This window comes from Oryzias melastigma, linkage group LG12, assembly GCF_002922805.2.
Source record: "Oryzias melastigma strain HK-1 linkage group LG12, ASM292280v2, whole genome shotgun sequence".
NCBI lineage: Eukaryota > Metazoa > Chordata > Actinopteri > Beloniformes > Adrianichthyidae > Oryzias > Oryzias melastigma.
This window is the reverse complement of record NC_050523.1, coordinates 25,002,903-25,024,589: the sequence shown is the minus strand read 5'-3', so window position 1 is coordinate 25,024,589 and position 21,687 is coordinate 25,002,903. Positions and strand designations below refer to the sequence as shown.

General features: G+C 38.9%; 1 protein-coding gene across 4 annotated transcripts in view; it reads right to left on the bottom strand.

Moving 5' to 3' along the window:
* Positions 1–21,687, bottom strand: part of LOC112144148 (transcription factor 4) — a 262,277-nt gene that overhangs the window by 180,972 nt on the left and 59,618 nt on the right. For all 4 annotated transcript variants that reach the window (XM_024268487.2, XM_024268485.2, XM_036214524.1 and 1 more), the window contains 2 exons: positions 15,822–15,877; positions 14,138–14,213 (listed from right to left, as the gene is read on the bottom strand). In XM_024268487.2, the coding sequence (XP_024124255.1) occupies positions 14,138–14,213; positions 15,822–15,877 (132 nt within the window). The remainder of the gene's footprint in view (positions 1–14,137; positions 14,214–15,821; positions 15,878–21,687) is intronic.

Below are 21,687 nucleotides of genomic sequence, written 5' to 3'. Positions count from 1 at the left end.
GAAAATTCAAAACAGCAACTCTTGTTAAGGGATTCATTATTTTTCAATTAGTAATTTTACCCTCATAGTTTTTTTGATTCAAGTTTTCAGTATTTTTTTTTCAAATTTACAATATACTGTTCAATTTTCAATTTTTATTTCAAGTTTTTAACATTTATTTTTTCAAATGTTAATTTTTTTTTTTTTTTAATTTGCAATGTTTTTTTTTTCTTTGGTAACAATTCTGTTTTAAAAATGTTTAATCTTTTTTTCCTATGGGAAATTTCATTAAACGTTAGCATCAAGTTAGCAGACTTTAGCTTTATGTGCTAAATCGATCTATATTTTTATGAATCAATTATTGATCCATTAAGCTTAAATCAATTCAAATCGATTAATTGATTTGAATCAAAGGAAATATTGTAAAATGAAAAAAATGATTCTAGGTGAGACAGTTTTTTGTTAACAAATCTAAAATTTTAACTTGAAAACAGGATTTTTTGTTTTGTGACCATTTTGCAATTGTATAGTTTGTTTCTGTCGTTGGTTCAGCTGTTTTAATTAAAACAATCTAGATCAATGTTTAGTAAAAACTCATAGGAACAAACACTAAGGCTTACACATACTGATGTTCACATGCTGAATAAAATTCAATCTCGCCTCATCACATTCAGACTTTAAACTGCTGTTCCTCTGCTGTCTTTTACAAATTTGATCTAGAAGATCATTTGAAAAATTTCACATGAAAGATAACCCTCATTTGATAAAAGACCAGCACCCCCTCCACCGATCAGATATCCTGAAGTGCTCCCTGATGGACCGCTCCTTTCAGAGCGCACATTTAACATTTCCACCCTCCGCCCTCTCGCCTTGACGAGACCTATTATTACTATGTCAGATCTAATTACACAGACAATTTACATGAGACACACAGCCTCTTCAAAACAATAATACACTAAATGCTCCGCAGTCGCTCACAATACGGGCCTGTCTTAATGCAATGAAGTCAATGCAGCACTAATCAATTTATGACATTCATTCAAAATACTGAAAGAATGAGACGGAGAGCGTTGAGTTCTATCAGCACAAAGATTCAGAGTGGAGTAGCAAACCCAGTTCCAGGGAAAATAACCTCATTATTTTCAATAGGCTTGATCACTTCTTCATAGATACTGAAAGTGAGTATCTATTTTTACCCATCCTCACTTTTATAATCTTGAACCACATTCAAATATTTATTGAATCAGTCTCACTTCACTTTAATGTTTGAGCTCCTCTGAGAATCACCCTGGGACAAAACCAGGAGAACGTTCAACAACAGTTTACAGGAGAAAGGCCGTCATGAGCCGATCCTGCAGTCACTGAGTCACAGGATAAAAGAACCTTACAACTCTTGACCTGGTTACAGTGATCTGACATCATCCAGTCTCACCAGAAATGAACAAGCGGTTCATTTCTGTGACAGCATTTGGGATCCAGCAGAATTTCCCTGCCTCAAAAACACCACAAACACCATTTCAAATCAACCAATGCTGATTCATCAAATATATCTTTATTTTTTAACCCAGTGACATGTGCAGCACCTTAAAAAGTGTTGAATATTGGCATAATGCTGCTTTTCTCTGCTTTCAAGATCCTTTGGACAAACAGTTGAAGGATTATTTATTTACAAGGTGATCAAGTAATTTCTTGTATACTATTCAGAAAAAATTTATCTTTTATTTAATAAAAGTACCACATTTGTTTAATTATTATCACAAGTTATGTGAAAATGTGTTTTGTAACCAATCAAAATTGGCTTGGACTGAAAAATTCAAAAACAAATCAATACTTGAAATGTAAATTGGATGGAATCTGGATGCATGAATCCGTTTGGTTTGTGATACTCATGCAGTCCAAAGTCAAATCATATAGGATTGTTCTTAACATTTATTACTAATTAACACAACATTTTAGCCCAAAGGTTTACAGAAAATACTGAAAAAAAAGAAAAAAAACACTATCATGCTACAACAGCTACAGCTACAGGGAAAAGATGGCAAAGGGATTCCAGGTGGATCTCTGGTCTGAAAATGCTGAGGCTGGGATTCAACTCATCTGCTTGAATGACTGTGGAGGAGTGGATGAAATGGAAAGCTGCTGGTTCCATTGCTGAATTTGACAGCCAACACGTTACTGTGCCCTCAGGCAAAACACTTAACCCAAGTTAGCCTTGATCATCCATCAGCAGGACTGCGAAACGCTGAGGGTTAATAGAAAATGTTGTTCCGTCTGATAAAACAGAGCGAATGTGGCTTACAGTGTGAGCACTCTTTCAAAGGTCGACTCTTTCAAATACAAAAAAAAAAAATTGTTGGAACGCCATGATGGAGCATACCGTAGGCTTTACACAAGAATCACACAATGTTGCTCCTGTGTTTGCTGCACAGCAACGCCCGGCAAGATGGACCAACATTAGGAGCTGCAATGACTTTTCACGGTGATGTCAGACAAAATGGCAACAGATGTGAATAGTGACTTCCAGTATTCATGTTTAGAACGGTAAAGCTGACAACTGAACGCTGTTTAACACGGTTTTACATAAATAATAAAAGGTAACATTACCAATTTCAACAGAAAATGTACAATATTTATTCTATGAATGTCCTGCTGAACTGTATTTTCATTTCTTATCTTAGATTATTCACAAATCTAAATACAAATTTGAATAATCTTCAATATTTGAGGTTCTATTGAAAATATCGACCTTTCATTTGAGCAGATATTATTATTCTAACAGGTTCTATTTTGCTTGATGTTATTCACAAGTACGATCAGCACAAAAACTGATAAAAATTCATGTTGGCTGAACGTAACAGGAGCAGCTAAGATGCAGATTGCTGCATGTTGACAGTTCGTGTTTTAACTGAACACAAGGCTAAATGTAGTTGTTGTAATCAGAGGTATTTCTTGTTTTTGGGGTATTTTAAGGGGTAATTGTAAAATAGGAATACTTTAGATAGGAATATTTTTTGACAGTTCCAAATGATTTTGATCCTTGTTTATCTTTATTATCCTGCAGGATCAGACACGGTTATGATCAACAGCAAAGAGGAGCTACGTCAGAAAATAACACAACAGTTATTAGTTTTTCTTTATTGTCAGACACGTTGAAATTGTCTGACTTTATCTCTGTTTTTAGTTATTTTGTGAACTCAGAAATATAATCAACTTTAACTGGACAGAAAAGATCTTCTGCAGATCTACGTCTCATCCCCGTCGTGGAAAGCTAGCGTTAGCATTAGCATCAATTAGAAGAAGAAAATCTGAATTCATAATTAAACCAGCAGCATTCAATGAAGTTCCTGTAACCTTCATCTAACTATGACTGAGAAATAATCCACGACTGGTTTAATATCATCCAGAGGATTTTGGGGAAGCAGCTGTGGAGCATTCTGCAGGAGGAATACTGACATCTGATCTGAGAGGGAAATACAACCAGGAAGGACATTTAGAACATAAATATTATACATATCTAGGTTACAATACGTAAAATGTAAAATAGCTAAAACAGTGTTCAGCTGTCAGCTTTGCTGTTCTAAACCATAGACAATATATATGACTGGAAGTCACTCTGGACACTCTGCGTTTTGTGTGACGCCACATGAGAAAGGTCAATAGAAGCTGATCACCACCATGCTTCTACTTGCATTTCCTCCTGTCCTCTGCTGTCATGCTTCTGCCTTCCCTTTGTTTCTCCTCCTTTTTTCTCCTCTGCTCTTTTGTTTAAGTATTCCGATCCGGGCAAGAGACAGGGAGGTGCCAAAAGGGGACGACCCTGGCACCACACCCAGCTGAGGTGAGGAGCTCCCTGGGCAGGAACGGAGATGTAAAGAGCCCGATCACAGAGGAGCTCGGACAAAGGAGACAGGAAAAAACAAAAGAGGGGAGAACAAATCAGATGTTCATCCGGACAGAATGAGAGAGGAAACTTCCACAGGAGGAGAAGAGAAACACAGTGACAGAGAAAACTCAGGCTGAGAGATAAACGGAGGGAAAGCAACAGAGAGAGAGAGACGTTTTTCTAAATAGAGTGTCCAGATGTGACCTCCTCAGAGGGGGTCCAGCCTCATGGCTCAACACTCATTAATAAGGTCACACAGAGGTGAGACAGACGGCTGACTCACTGCATTTCAACAGAAACAGCAGGAGAGAGATCATCAGGTCCATACTCAGATCTGTGTACGCTACACTTCTGCAACACACACAAGCGTGCACAGTCACATGCACATACGCACGCCCACAAACACTTACTTTAAGAATAAATATCAGTACTGTGTGGAAATTTGGGGCACTACGTATAAAACTTATCTAACTTCAATCATAACATTACAAAAGAAGACATTAAGAATCGTCACAGGAAGTAAATACAGAGGCTAGGAGTGGGCGATATGACGATATAAAACCGTCTTACGATCTCCAGAGCTAACGATCTGTCATTTTTGAGAGATCGGATTGGAAGTCACATGACATAGGGCGTGACAGACATGCGCCGTTATTATGAATCGAGTCTTCTCAAGTAATGAATGACGGAGGTCTGAAAAAGTAACAAAAGGAGACGCAGTGTTTTACAATCAACTTCAAAAACCTTGACAACAAAATAATCCGATGGAGAGGAATCATCACAGGACAGGAATCACATTTTAATAGAGAGAAATCAGGCTGGGAACCGTGAACTCTGTGCTAAAGTGGGTGCTAGCAACTCACGAGAGACATGCTAGTTTGGTTCTTTGATGTATGTTTTTATTAATGTTTCATGTTTTAAAACATAGCGGATGTTAATCATACGTATTTACGTTCAACCTGCACAAAAACTGATGGAAATTCATGTTGGAAACACGTAAAATGTTTGGTCATGATGCACATTGTTGCATTGTTTTGATAGCTCATAGCTACTTTAAGAGCATAAATCTTATTGTAGGTCGCACTTCCTTTTTTTTTTGGTAAGAAACTGTAAGTGAGTTCACACATAATTTTCTTAATCCGTGGCGTCACTGTTGAGCTTTTTTCGTGGTCATACAGACCGGAGAAAGTCCAGCTAGAATATAAAGCGCTAACGCTAACGCTAGCTTTCTGCTCAGTGACATAAACACAGAGAGCAGATGTTAGTGAAGGAGCTGTGGATGTAAACGTTAACCTGCCACAACATTTACTGCTATTATCTCTGTGTTTGAATCTCTTCTTTTTTTTTTTACATTTTATTTTCGAACAAGAACAACGATAAAACAAAGAAAAATGAAAAGAGCAAAAGCAAACAAACAAGAAATATAAGAAACAAAGCAATTTCTCCCACAATCAATCTTGAATGCAACAAGAGATGTTCATAGTTCGAAAAAGGTCTTTGGATGAAGCTAACAGCTTATCAACTCCAAGCCCCTTTGGTCTTTTTCAGCCCAAATTAAATATACAATTTCTCATTCACTATATTGAGCTACATGAACAAAATAAAGAATAAATTTCATTAGTGAAAAGTACAGCGAAAACAATCACGACATTTAAATTTACTAATATTCATATAACATTCAACATATTTTACCAATTTCTTCATACTTATTAATTTTATTACATTTGATGAATATTTTTAATGTAAGGTTTGACAACTTTTAATATCTTCCCTACAGTTATTCCATAACTGCGCCCCCTTGTGGAGATGCAGTGGAGTTTAATGTTTGTTCTAACAGGTGGTTTGTCGTAAATGTTTGTACCTCTTAGCGTATATTTATTTTCTCTTAACTGGAAGAGCTTTTGGATACTTTCTGGGAATTGTTTGTTTTTTACTTTGAACATGAATTGGATTATTTTGAAATCAATCAAGTCAAAAAATGTCAACAGTTTTAATTTGATAAAAAGTGGATTTGTTGGTTCAGTGTAAGGAGAGTTGGTGATTATTCTTATAGCTTTTTTTTTTAAATCGTGATTTTCTTTTTTTGCCATACCGCCCAGCCCTAACAGAAACCCCTCAGGACCACTATTCAGTCACCTGAGAATGTTAAACTTTAGTGACATTGTCGATTATAATATTCTCAAAATCATGTAGAAGGCACACAGGTCATGGTTACCCTTCAAGGTACGGGTTAAATTCAATAAAAGTCTAAGATTAGACTAGAAAAACTGCAAAATAGAAAAAAAATGTAATCTAAAGAAAGTTAAAATTTTAATTGTAAAAAACTGCAAAATAAAAATAAAAATGTGCAAAAAGTATGAACTCAGAATTAGCCCAAAACCTGAGTAGATCCCAAACTAGCAAAAAAAAAAGTGTACATTTTGCTGAAATATTAGCTTAACTCCAACTTAGCACGAAAATTCTCAGTAGATGCAATATTAGCCAAAAAAGTTAAAAAAAATACTAGAATAAGTCAGAAAACCTTAGCATGGCCCTGAAATATTAGCTAAACTCAAATTTATGTTTACGTGTTTATGTTCTTTGATTTACAGGAACTTTTCAACCGTTATCACGATCAACGTCATTCCAGCAGATTCAGAGAGAGAAAAGCGGGGACTTTCAGTAGGCTAAAGATTGTTTGTCACAAAACGCCATTCTGATGCACCCTCATGACTAACATCTTCACTTTCCTGACATCCTTCACTGGCTCCTGATGAACTCGACAACAAAAGGGCATCTTCATCTAATTGTTTTCTGTCACTGTGGTGATAAGTGACCTCAAAATGCATGTTTCTGAAAATAAACCAGGTTCCTGAAAGTCTCCTTTGTAGGTGAGGACCTACCACATCTGTGTGGACCTCAGCTGTGCAGCTGCACTCTTGTCCCGCTGCTTCTCTTCCTGAAACTTCTCTGCTCAGCGCGTCGTTTTCACGTCATTTCGGTCGGATTTGAAGACGTTTTGTGGTAAGGTTTTATCCCTCCATGTTTGGATGACAGCAGAGCCACATCAAAACGTTGACTTTCGTCAGTGAGCGTGCTCAGAGGCTGAAGCCATTGAGCCTCTCATTTGCTGTGTTGCTAACGGTTACACAGCACACAACTGCACGTGTTGTACGGTATCCGGGAGCAGCACCTGCACTGAAAAGTAACCACACGTAGGTATTCACAAAAGACCCGCAGTGTACGACACAACCACATGCAGGCATGCAGACACATGAAGGTCATGATCTCAAGACGTCCTCTCACACACTCAGTTTACGGGCACGCACCTCTACGCTTTTAGACCATTTAACTTATCTTGGAAGAATCTTTTCGCAAGACCCATTTTTTTCAATGTGACACATTATTTCCTCATTGCATTTTATTTCCACTTTTGTCTTCACGGAACATCTTTTTCTTTTTCACAAACACTGTAAGGAGCTTCAACCTGAGCCCACCGAGCCTCCGCTGGAGCAGCAGATATATTATATTAATACACAACACAAATGTTTTTTCCAGTTTGTTTTATTTGGGTTTCAAAAAATACTGGCCACAATTTAGCTCCATAACAAAGAAGAGGCAGACCCAGCTGGACGTCTGTCCCAACCAGGTTCAACCCAAAGAGCCTTCAGCCCGAGGGCCACGTCACCCAAAACCTGCAGTGTTTCCACAGCAACAGGTATCCGCCTGAGAGGTCAACTTTTAATTTAGTCCTTGTTGCTAATTTATCAATTAAACAAAAAACTAAATGTAGTTGAAACTTGCCACCTTTTCAACCTTAATTTAGCTGAGACAGCCTTCCATTTCGCTGACTGAGCAGAAGAGTTCAGGTTCTGTGGCTGCAAAACTAGAACAAACCATTATACCTCCACCACTGTGCTTGGACACTAAAATGGGAAAAGAGAAACTCGCCTAAAATCTGGAAGAAAAGGAGGCACCTGAGGCTATCGGTCCAAACAGCAGTTCTGACTCTAACTGAATGAACCCACTATGGAAACATCTTTTTGAATTGAAGAGATTTCCTCTAGATTTGAATTTTCTAACCATCCTCCTATCTGACCTCTAGTAGGGAGGCCTCCTGAACACTCACTGTGGAGGAGCAAAGAGGAGCAAAGAGGAGCAAAGAGGAGCAAAGAGGAGCAAACGCTCACAGCTCATGTCTGTCCTCTGTACTTTGATTCTAAAACACCAGGAAAGACTGTGTTCAGGGGTTCTAGATCCTTCAGCGTACAGTTACTGAAGTCTTTTAGAACAGTCAGGCCTCTGTTGTTCAGGCGCCTCCTCCTCCTCCTCCTCTGCCTCCTCCTCCTCCTCCTCCTCCTTTCTGACAGTTTTGTGGACTAATAATGTCATGGATGAAAATGCTGCATGAGCTGTCTTTTTTCTTCAAAACATCAGCATCAAAGGAGTCTGGGCTTTCCCTTTCACATGACTGTGCACGTTTTATCATGACACAAAGAGCGCACACATGAAAGCTGCCAGTGCTCACACTCAGCAACACAAGGGCGTGATGTCACACACAAACGCACAAAATGAAAGCAACATCAAGGTGAGCACACCAGTTCAAACACACTCAAACTGAGCTCACGCACAGACGTGCACACTGCTCTCATTTAACCACGAGACTGCACACACACACACACACACACCCACACACACACCCACAGACCCATCGGCTTGAGCTAAGAAACACTGAGATGTTGAAAAACACAATCATGATGCACACAATGATGCACACAAAAACACACACTCTCATACAAGTGTGAGAGTGGACAATGCACAAGTCATGTGAATGAGTTACTACTCGTACACAAAAATACATGTAAAGCTCACACACATCCACTGGGGTGTCTGTGTGTGTCCCTGTGTGTATTTATATGAGTGTGTGTGTGAGCAGATTAATCTAGTGTGGTCGCTGAGATGACACTAATCCCTTCACTGATTATCTAGAGCATAACATCACACTAATCTGTGTGTGTGTGAGTGTGTGTTACAGGGAATAAGAAAGACACGCAGGGTTGTGGAGTGAAGGTAGACACAGAGAGAGCTTTGCACCTCACATGTTCAGCTCGAGTTCCCTGAACTCTCCGGTCCTCGTTTCCTGTTTGGTTTGCTCCTCTCACACCTGGGCTAAATCTAAACGGACAGCAGTAATTTACCTCTAAGCTGCAGGCAGAATGTGTGAAAAACAAACAAAAAAAGGAAGTTTGTAGCAGAACAAACCTCAGAGTTCAGCAGGTTGTTGTGAGGTAAACTCTAAAGGTAAAGTCTTTGCTAAACAAACATGCTTCTCTGTACGCTAGACTGGATTTCACTCAACTTTTATTACAAACAACTCCAAAAGTCTCTATGGAATATTAAACCATTTGTTGTTTTTACTAGGAAAAGTGCTGAAACAAATGTTCAAAATGAAGCTGATACTAAAGGATAAACATCCCACTCTGATCATCTTCGGATGTGTTAGAAAAGTGTCCACAGTGGTCTTGTAATGATGATGATGATGCTGTTTATAGCCTAGATCAAAAATCCTGTGTCGTCATCTTCTACAACATAGTTTCTGCAGAGGGGCAGGAGTTTATTAGAAATTCACCTCTGAACTGTGGACGTGACTGTTGGTATGAAGTAAGCCTGCGCTCATTTCCCGTCATCCCTCTGTTTAAACTCTCTCCTGCTAGCTTACAACCCCTCACAACCCCAAGCTAACATTATCAGTGCAGCAAGAACGGCAGCAATATTTTTTCTATCCAGTTGTTCAGTTTAGATCCAGATTCCAGGTCAGACGAAGAGAACAAAGACGTTCATGGATCTATTTGTCTGTGATCGGAGGCATCAGAATGGAGCAGAGCAGGAAGATGTGGCAGTCCGATGGCAGTTTTTTCTTTATCTGATTAATCCTGATCCATCATGATTGTAATAATTGTAATTGATGCTGAAGACAGGCTTAGATGGAGGAAACTGATTTGCTGTGGCGACCCCTGAAGGGAAAAGCCAAAAGGAAAAGAAGAAGTTCATGATTGTAAGAAAGAAATACTCAAAGATGCCATTTTAATCTTAATTTTCTTAAATTCATAAACGTCCTCCTTAATGAATAAAAACGCTACAACTACATGTTAAACGCTCCAAAAACATATTTCTATAGGACTGGGTCTTTAAAAGGTAACTGAACCCTAAATAAACTTTTGGTATAAATGACGTTTTAAAACAGCGCCTGTTGGTCATTGCCAAACCTTTGACATATGAAAATAAACTTGTTTCATTTTTGAAATTATAGTCAAAAACCATCTGTGTGCCCCCTACAGGTTGAATCAAGGTATTACAGTTGAATTTCGTGATTGGTCAAACCATGCAAGTCCTACATCATTTCAGAAGTTTCACGTCATGATCTGGAGCTCCAGTAATGAGAACAGTCATGATCTGAAGCCTCTGCTTCCAAAATCTCCTCTGAGGGGGCGTGGCTTTTGGAGCTCCGCCCCTGATCCCCCCTGTCTGATTATGATAGCTCTGTGTCTCTCTAGCATAAATCTTCACCACTGCTACATAAAAACATCCATCAATCTGGGTAATGTCCAGCCGTATGGTTCTGATCCGGATGTCAGCTGGACGAGGAAGTGAAGATCTTCATGGACAGAACTTCCTCCAAAATCCTGATTCTTTCTCCTTCCAGTTCACCAAAGACTCTTTTAGCTAATTCTCCAATGTTTATTGACTGTGATCAATACATTCAATCATTGGTTTCTCAGAGTTCTTGATAAAATAATCAAAGCTAACATCAAAATGCTCTTTCATTGATTTACAATCCTTTCCAACTGCGGTCAAATGAGCCGCCGTTCACATTTCCGTGGTCACATCAAGAAGCTCCGTGGAGTCTGGTGGAGATTTTCCAGCGTTCTCAGTCCTGCTACCGTAAGTATTGGATGAAACTCACACCAAAAATCCAGTGATGCTGATTTGACCACAGAAATGTGAACGGCGGCTCATTTGACTGCAGTCAATGTGAAGATACCATCTTCTCTTCTCCAGAACCTGAACTAGACACTAGGAACAGATGAGGGTTTAGTGCATGTGCAGCAGAGCTGTTGATGGAAAGAAGATCATTCATTCAAACAGAGTCTGTCCAAGACAGTTTGATTGATTTAAAAGGAGAAATACTCGGACATTATTACATTTGTTCTCTTTCAGAAGGAAAATGACACACAGACATGTTAAAAACTCTAAAAACAAGATTTTCACCAGAGGGCAGCTCTAAAAACTATTATGCTAAATAATGTTTTACACGCATGTAAAACATTCAAAGTCTAAAGTCGGTAAATTACATTAACACAACGGAATTTTTGTCTTCCCACTTTGACGACTCTGTATTGTTTATACCTGATCCTTTAGAATCAGTTTCAAGACAATTAAAGGTAGTCGAACCCCTGACCTCGACTGATGGAGGAAATGGCTTTCTGGTGTTCTGGCTGCCAAATAAAAGGTGTTTTACTCCTAATATTGTCCTTGATAAATCACCCATCGAGAGATAAACACTCACCTGAACAAAGAAGGCCAACGGCCTCAAAAATATTGATTTTTTGAGAGGACTTGTCCAAAAACTGTTGGTGTCAAACTACAACACTTGCAGGTAAAAACAGGTCAGGCTGTGGAAGAAGCTGCTTGTGTGACTGTGTTCCATATCCCTGCCTGTCTGTGTCTCTTAGCTTTATCATTATAAAAGTAAATTGCGGCTCCCCTGCGCCAGATGAAGAATATGATATTTCCATTTCTGAATCTCCATTGTCTGTTGCTGCTTCGCCACTAGATACATCCCATAATCACAACTCTGTCACAACACATCACACTCACAATGGATCATCCCAACAATGGACCAGCATTTTTGAGTTTTGTGTTTGTTTGTCGGGCACAACAGGATTATCCTTGTCTTAAAAAGACACAGTTCCTTGTGTAATTTCCCTTTGGTTCCTGTGGCTTTAATATGATTCTTCATCAAAATTGTTTTTGAATTCTAAAAACATAAATAAATTCAACAATTCTTTTAGAAATAAGATTTAAAAATAAATTGATATTCATTTATTTTACTGCATTTCTTTTGAAAAATGTTCAGAGAGACTTTAGTGCATTTATAGAATCTACCAAATCAAAACTGGATCCAATTCCATTCCTACTCAATTCAACAGAGAGACAGGGTAACAGGGAAGCTGAACGTGACAGTACGAGAGTCAGATGCACTCCTACTGTGATAAATGTTAAATCATTAGACCAGTAAAGTCATTGCTGCGATGTTTAACTTCTGAAGCTAATATTTGAGCCGACCCTGTTCACATGTTGTCACAGAGCAGAACGAACGACTGCGGTAACAGAACCTAAAACATCCACGCATGTAGACGCCAGGTCAGAGGTTTTCATTTCTGTATTTATTATTTATTTATTTAAAAAGGGACAGTGCAATTTAAAAGAAAACCACATGCTAAAACAGGATGAAAGCCATGCTTTAAAAAAGACAGAGTTAGCCAAAAGGCTAGTCCTCATCTGTGGTCCTCTGGCCATGATGACAGAAAGCAGTAAAAACACTAAAAACAAGTAAGGTTCAAAGAGCTTGAACGCATTCTGCATTATTCTCAACATCATTTGTATTAAACAGCTCCAAAACGCCTCAAAGGTGTTTGCACACATGCACAGCACGTGCAGATTTAAAGAATATTTAGCTAAATGTTTATCACCTGATGGTGAAACTGCATCTCCTTCACGCAACAAGAACAAAACTCTTTATGCACTTTGCTTGGATTCTCTCTGTTTTCTGCAACCTGATGCTCATCCAAGAAGTTTAAATATTATTTGTATTCCAAAATAATAATAAAAAAGACCCATTTGCTGAGCAAGTGGAAAAGCTTCAGTTTCAGAAATGAACTTTTCCGGTTCCAGAAAGTAAAGTGTAGCAGGTTTTTCTGCTGCTGTGCCTGCAGATGGTTTAGCTCCCATCTTGCTGGTCAGACTTTTTTGCCAAAGTGCTGTTTGAAATGTGTGGATCTGAAAAAGCTTTTTTGCTGCTGCACATTCACACAACAAGCATCACAATATCGTCTAGCCTGGTAAAGGTGATGGTTGATCATGAAGACGCAACGGTGGGTGACAAAATGCAACCACATGTCTAGAAGTTCCTCTAAAGTCAGGATGAATTCTCCCTCGTCCGTTCTGTGGTCATGCTCTCATGTTGACAGTTTTAAAACAAAAAACAAATCGAAAAAAGGATCCAGACAGTCCTCCCAGCTTTCTCAATCTAATGTCTAGCTGCTGGCCTGAGCTTGAAGAAGGAAAAGTGAATATTTAGCAATCATTGAACCACAACCTATTGATACAAAAATAAGAAATGTGTGATGCTGTGCAAACGTTATGTATAAACGTAAGACGCACTTTACTTTGTGAAAGAAAAAAATACAATTTCATGACGATGTTTTCATAATAAGGAGGCTCTCTTGAAGAGACTAATTTTTAATTTAATTTTAAAGTAAAAATGTAACTTCTAGGTGTGAATATAAGTGTGTGAGTGTGTCTATGTCAGACTGTCCAGGGTGTACACCGCCTTCACCCTACAACCTTGTCAACCCCACGACCCTCGACGAATGATATAAAACATAAACACTACATTTTAACGTTGGTGTAATTTAGGACAAAAAGAATTCCCGTGTCATCACAGACAACAGTTGTGTTAATGAATGTTTCCTCAGACTCCAACAGAAATGCAGGTTATGCATCTTTACTTTCTGTACCTCCTAATGTGAGGTTTGAGAGCAAATGTTTCCCAGGACAAAAAAAAACTGAAAAGAGCCGAGAAACCCGGAGAGGCAGACAGAAGGAGACTGAGCTGAGCGCTGACATCTTCCATATTTGATGCATTCAGTCAAAGGTAATTAAGCTGTGTGTGTGTGTGTGTGTGTACACCTCTGCATGTTTGCATTTCAATGATTGAATGATGCTGCGAGTGAGAGAGAGTCAGAAAGAAGCAGAAAGAGAGGCAGATTATCTGTGTCAGTGGCCATTTGCTCACAACTGGAGCCACATCCAAGAGAGCCAGAGGCAGAGAGCATCATGGGTAAATGAGCACACGCTGCCTGGCGTTTGCCCATGCAGCGGGCGATAGAGGAGGGGGAGAGAGAGCAATCTCAGACCAGATGACATGTCTCCTACAGTGTCCACTTGTCTTTCCCTAACTCTCTGCAGACACTTCAGCTAGCAGTGACAGTGATGGGCGGAGCTTCACAGTACCTGTTAGCCGGGAGTTGGTGTACGGAGGGGAGAGGCTGTCATGTGACGCCATGTACTGCGAGCCATCAGCATAACTCTGTAAAAGGCAGACAGGACAGCGTCAGCGTTTCCTCATTCAGTGGGTGCTGTACCCGACTGTTCATCCCACTCTGATGAAAGCGGGACTTCTTTAGTTCAGACAGAAGAGCGGATGGATGCACGCTGTCTGGACAGTCAACATAAAAGGAATGCTTTTCAATTCCTTGTACACTCTCTAATCCTGGAGTCGTTATCACCAACGAAAGGATAAGAAATGCTGTTACAAGATGATTTATATAGAAAACAATTTATATTCATGCAGAGGATTTTTAAACAACATTCAGCTTTTCCAAAGTAGGGATGTAACGATTCAGGCAAGCCATCATTTACAGGTTTAAAGCCACGATTTAAATTTTTTCAGATTTTTATCTCAATACAATAATTTAAAGGTATTGTAAGGCTAAGTATGCTTTCTTTTTGCCCCTTACATCAAAATGTTGCTCTGTTTGTCTGACTAAAACAAACTGATTTGATCTGCATCGATGAACATGTTGACGAGTTTGAATCCATTTTTACTGATCCATGAAGAATCATTACATCCTTAGTTTAAAGTGATGCTCAGTAAGATCAAAAGTAATGACTGTCAGAAAAACACCAAAAAAAGAAAAATATCAAATACTACACAAGGAAATAAAAGCAGCAGCAGAAAAAGCATTCAAAAATGGTTAATTAGATCAAATTTAAATGAATTAGAACAGTAGTCAAATGTGTTTAAAAGTCATACAAAAGAAATGTTTTTTAAGTAAAGATGTGAAACTTCAAAGCTTGTAGAGGCTCAGATGTGGAGAAAACATTCTGCAGGTTCTGCAGATGTGAGTCCTCTTGGGGAACCTCAGGAGAAGCTGAGTGGAATATGGCTGCAGCAGCTCAGGTACGTAGTGGACCAACTCTTTGAACTGATTTAAAAGGTTTGTTCAGCTGTTCCTGAAGGCCGGGTCACACAGACACGTCGTATAGGTTACTCATACTACACGGAGGAAAATTGGTGATAACATAATTAAATAGGCAGAAATATTATTCCAGAATAAATTAACTTAAATAACTTTCAATATTTTACTCTCTATAAAAATATATTTAGTCAGAATTACACAAGTTAGAAACGAGTGTAAGATAACATCGGGTCATTAATAACAATAAAACAAAATGATCTGGGGGGCCATCAGAATTACCCAGAGGGCCGGATCCGGCCCCCGGGCCGTGACTTTGACATGTGCTCCCCTCGGTATAGACTGCTGGAGGGTTGAAAGATCGACCGATTGATATTTCTGTCACACAATATGGAGTCGTGCATGAGCCATGCGTATTTATTGCACTGTTTATATCCAATTCATTCGTTATTTTTCCTTCAGTTATGTCATTTTAATGTGATATGTGCGCCATGTACATGAAATAAAAGTCATACATTGCTGGTACATGCATGAAAAGTCTGCCAGACATACGTGAAGCTGTCATGGAAGCCACAAATTTGCATATGCAACTCGTAGAAATCATCCACAATTGTGTAAGATTTACTTAATTTGGCATAAACTTAGTAAAATACACATAAACTGCATAATTATCAATCGACCAAAAATGTTTGGTTTTCTTTATTGTGTCTCTGTAGTACCTTGGAGGAGCGGCTTCCACTGGCCCATGACGCTGAGTTTGTCCTCTCCTCCATACCTGCAACAGAAAGGAAGGGGGGGGGGGTGTTTAATCACAAAATGACATCAGATTTATTAGTTTTCCACACAGAGAAATCAATCCACGTGAAAGAGCTGCAGACAGAAGTGGAAGTTGGATCATGATCCCAGAAACAAAACAAACTGAAGATCCAGACGGAGGAAGAGACAGACGCTCTAAACACAGAAAAATAAAAGTCAACAACCACATTAACTTCACTTCCTGTAATATTTTTCTTATTCCATTTTTAGAAACAAAGCATGCAGAGTAAGCGGTTTTAATTCAGCAACTGATGATCCTGCAACTTCATCCCGACATGAAGACTATCATGTCAACCAGCACAAATCCATTCCTCAGTCCACTCACAACTATTGACTTTAAGGTGTCCCCACTAAATGGAGGCTCCTGCAACAATGAACCCCTCCTCCATCGATGACATCACTGACAAATCATTGACAGGTGACCCGCTTGCCGCGCTGCTGGAAAACTCCAACTTGGAGTCAAATCCATCCAGAACTCGTTGAAATGTCTACTGTCGGTTACTACAGCCAGGTGTGTTTTATCTCTAGTATCTTTTCAGAGCTGTAAGTAAATACTTGTCATCATCATCAGCAGACTCGTCAAAGAGAGAAGACTGCATCTGCTAACACACTCCCTCACACACGCGGGCGACACATGCATTGTAATATACAAATCTCCCTTCAATAGACTCTCTTTTGTGTGGATGTGTGTATAGCAAGCAGCTTACAGTCATTGTGGAGCGTCAGCTTATCTCTGTGTGAGTCTGTGTGAGTGCAGCGCTCTGAAACTGCTTCAGTTACAAACAGTCATCTGGGAGCAGGCCAGCAGTCAGAGGCGTGACAGACGTACCTTTGGGGCAGAAAACCCTAACGAGCAACAAAACAAGGTACATTCTATAAAACCATCAGGAATTATAATGTTTGCCAATAAAAACTTGACAGTTGAAAAGCTCTCAAATATTAAAACATTATTTAGAAACTAACATTTGCAACAAAATATGGATAAAAATATGTATTTTTCAGATGAAAAACTGCTGTAGCAGGAAAAATGTCATCAATTTGTGTATGAACCGTGTCATAAAAAAATTAAACAGGACATCCTGGTGTGCTGCAGTAAACCGCTCTCGTGTTCATGAATTCCAATCAAGAAGTTTGTAAACTCCAGCTTCCTGTTCAGTTCAGGTCTGTGCACTTCAGAAAGAACCGCTCGCATTTCTGGGATTCAGAGTTTGTTGGATTCAATGATCAAATCTAAATGTTGGTGTGTGGAGCTGCTTCCACATGATTTAAGGTGCTATCTCCACCTGCTCAGGTGTGATCACTTTGCTAAAGACTCTGCAAAGAAGGGATTATTTTCTCTCTGCACTGAGGTACTTTTTGAAAACACAAGAGGGAGTAAATCCAGAAAAAGGTTCAAGTCTGAACAAAAAGCCAGTCCAGAAGGCGGGAGGCAGAGGAGAGATGAGGAGGAGGAGAATGAGGAGCAAAGGCACTTAAGGAAGAGTCCTTCCTCCTGCGTGAGAGGTACCAAGAGGAGAAGATTGGATGAGAGGAAAACGAGGAAAAAAAATCCAAGTTTGTTTGCAGAAGTTGAAAGATGAGGTGGAGGAGGAGAAACGGAGGAGAGAAGGAGGCATCCATGTGTCCTGCACCTGATAAGGCCTCCAATTGAGGGCTATAACTTTCACAAGAGAGAGGGAGGGAGAATTTACACACGAGAAGGAAGCACACTTAAAAGCTCACACACACACAGAGTGCAGGTTATCTATCATCAGTTAATGAACTTAGACTGACAGACAGCCCCGTGTCTCTCACACTGATCCTATTAAGGCCTGCCTGACACAAAACAGACTCCTATTAATACACTTAGCCTCTGAGTGTATGTGTGCCTCATCACTGCAGACAAAAACAGGCCTGTGCCCAATATTACCATGAAACTGTTTTAGCTGCTTATCTCCATGTTTCTATAGGAATAGAACCACATACCGTCTGTTTACAGTTGGTGGGAAGCATGTCTATTAACTTTGAAAAACAAAATCCTAAGTTTTTCATGTGTGTGAAAAGTGAAAACATACATTTAAAAGTTGTCAAGAGGACGACCTCGTCATTGGTGACGACCAAGCAAACATAAAAACAATTTACTTTTCTTTTTCTTTTCTTCAGATGTCACTTTTATAAACTTGCTGTGACGAGGCTGAAGTCCTTCATTTCTAATGTTTTTGCCTTTTCTAAATTCGGATTTTAAAAAACTGTTTAGGTTTTTTTTGCCACCTTCAGTCCATGCATCATTACTTACCATTTTGAGAGAATGAGCTCTTTGCTAATCTTTTATTTTACCATCAGTACAGCCCAGTCTCTTCTCTAGAGTTCTCTGTATAGCCAGTTATGAGTCAGAGCTTAATGTCTGAGCAAACAAGTGAACAGAGAAGGATTTTGTAAAGACGAGGAAGATGAAGAGTAATAAAACACCTGAAAAAAGTTCATGTCAATCATTCCTAAACACTAAGACGGATGGTTCACTGAGAGACCAATGTATTGTTAACTAGGGCTGTCACAACCAGTCGATCAGATCGAGTAACTGACTATTTTAACAGTTAATTACCGGTAGTTGATGACTAATCCACTATTAAAATAGTCGATTCTTTTATTTTTACTTTTTTAATTTTATCTCAAATATGTATCTTTGACACACACTCACAGTAGTGCTAATCCAGGTCAGTCCGTGTATTTTTGAAAAATATTTGAGTCACTGAGACCAAAACTTTATCTTTTGTGATAAATAGTTCCTTGTTTCAGATGCCGACCTCATTTCATTTAAGTCTAGTTTTAATACCAGAAACTAATGAAGGACAGAAGCTGCAATAATTCATTCAAGGTTTAATAAACTATCATCTTGGTTTTATTTTATTTTTAGTTAGTTTAAAGCTCATGATGGTTAAGATGTGTGTTTTACATCAACTTTACGCATGATCCGATTAGTCGACTAATTGAAAAAATGAATCTGTGATTAGTCGACTATTAAAATAATTGTTTGTTGCAGCCCTGGTGTTAACATTTGCACTTGTGGGTGGAGATCAGACCCCACAGACGGAATACAGACAGAAAGTGACTATTCACACGTACTCGTTTACAATACGGGCGTGCGATGCATCAGTGTGCAACTTGAATTTCCATCACTTTTTGGGCTGGTTGAACAAAAATACATGTGAATAACATCAGCCATAAATTATTGAAATGTATCTGTGTGAGACTATTAAAAAGATAAGAATCAGGTTTTACATTCTTCCGCTGCATAGCTCAGTTGGTTGCCACACAGGAAACCTGGGTCCACTTCCCAGGAAGTGCAATGAGCTTCATCCAGTGAGCAGTGAGGGCCCTTAGGCGAGACCTTTCATCCTACTTATGTAGCCACAGGGGCCCTAAGTCTGGGTCTCCCTGTGCCGGTCCCCAGCCTGGATAAGTTACAAGGTTATGTCAGGAAAGGTATGCGGCGTAAAACCATTCATCTATTTTCCAAACCGTTTTGGGTCACAGAGATGCCAGAGCCTAACTTCTGGGTAAAGGCAGGATACACCTGGACAGGTCTCCAGTCTGTCTCAGGGCCTCAATCACACACCCATACACACTCACATTCACACCTAGAGCAGTGCTTTTCAACCTTTTTAGAGCCAAGGTACACTTTTTCCTTAACAAAAATTCTGTCGCACACCAGCATGCAAATATGTAAAACAGGAGAAACTCTGTAGTCTGCATTGAGGTTCAGTCCCTCCACAATCTCACGACAATTTTTGTAATAATTCCGGCAGAAAAGCTGGAAGGTGTGGCTGTTTTTCCTAAATGTCGTAATAAAAGTCGTGATAGTTTTTAATAATAATTTTCAACTAAATTAATTGAAATTTTGCTCAAGTTGTTGTTTTGCCCTTTAAAAATGTATTAATAAATTCAATTGGCAATTTAATGTGACCTCTCATAAAAAGAGGGATTTTTATAGAAATATTTCTTTAAATGTTTGTGCCAGAGCAACTGTCCTTTTAGAACAATTATATGATCACAACATGCTTGTTTATTTTACAAGCAAAAAAATTATTTTCATGTTTATGCTCAATTGTAACAACACAAAAAGTGAACATTTTGAAGTGTTCTTTTTTATTTAGTCTTAATACAAAATGTATTTTTTTTATTTTTATTTTGTTGTGAATATATCATTTTAGTTTAGTAGCATCGTGCAGAAGTCCAGTCACTTTAACCCAATGCATTATGGGAGATGTAGTGCAAAACTGGTGCTGATGCTGGATGAACTCATGTCTCTGAGCTTCATTATTTTGTTCACTTTTTCTGTGAACACAAAGCACAATCCTACACAAAACAGAAAACCAAAGAACTGTACATGTGTCAGGAGACAGAGCTCCGTCTCCCCCTCTGGTCACCAGCGGGAGCTATCTCCAGAGTACTGACTGCACTTCATCTCCCAGCAGCCCCAGCGCACAGTCTCTGAATGCTGCTCACCTGGCTCCTATCAGACAATCACCCATCTGGACATGAGACCAACTGAGCATTTTTTTGTGGTGCTGAACGCTCAGAACTTTGTTCAGCTTTACTACACTCTGACTCCATAGAATATAAAGTAACGACTAATCGACTTTAAATTAGTGGTCGACTATTTTAATAGTCAAATAGTCGTAAATTAGTCGATTAATCGTGGCAGCACTATTGCCCATTTGTGACAACGTGACTGTTGTCTTCTAGAGAACTTTTAACTGATTAATTCATTTATTTATTTATTTTTAAGCAAAAATGATAAGCAAAATTTCAAAGAAATCAGTGATGCTCTGAATGTTTACCGCCACCAGACGGGACATTTCTGATGCCATATTTTCTAAGCTAAAGCTGATTAACAGATAGATGTCTACAATGAAGAAAGAAAAAAACAAAAGAAATAAATATTCTTTACTTAGTTTTCCTGTAACTCCCTCTACAGGGTGATAAAACAGACTCCAGTGTTCCTGATAATATAGTTCTGACAAACAGTATCCGTTGTTGTAGAGCAAAGAGATGCACTTCTCAGTAACAGTAGTGACAACTTTCAACATCTATGAAGCTCTAAAGCCTGAGCTTCCCTAGGGAGGAAAAAGGACCAGAAGAACCAAACACCTAAAAACTGAACAAAATGTCAAGAAATCCTTTTCTCTGCATGTTCAGAAGAAAAGAGCAGGTCAAACGGCTGGATCATCAACCTGAAGGAGGTGTCTTTACTCACAAACAATGCTGTGATGATGTGAATGCTTGAAGACTGACACATCTGTACACACAAATACACACATGCATCTGTACACACAAATACACACATGCATCTGTACAAACAAATATACACAAATACACACACGTATCTGTACACACAAAGACACACATGTATCTGTACACACAAATACACACATGTATCTGTACACACAAATACACACATGTATCTGTACACACAAATACACACATGCATCTGTACACACAAATATACACAAATACACACATGCATCTGTACACACAAATACACACATGCATCTGTACACACAAATACACACATGCATCTGTACAAACAAATATACACAAATACACACATGTATCTGTACACACAAAGACACACATGTATCTGTACAAACAAATACACACATGTATCTGTACACACAAATACACACATGTATCTGTACACACAAATACACAAATGCATCTGTACATACAAATACACACATGCATTTGTACACACAAATACACATATGCATCTGTACAAATAAATACACA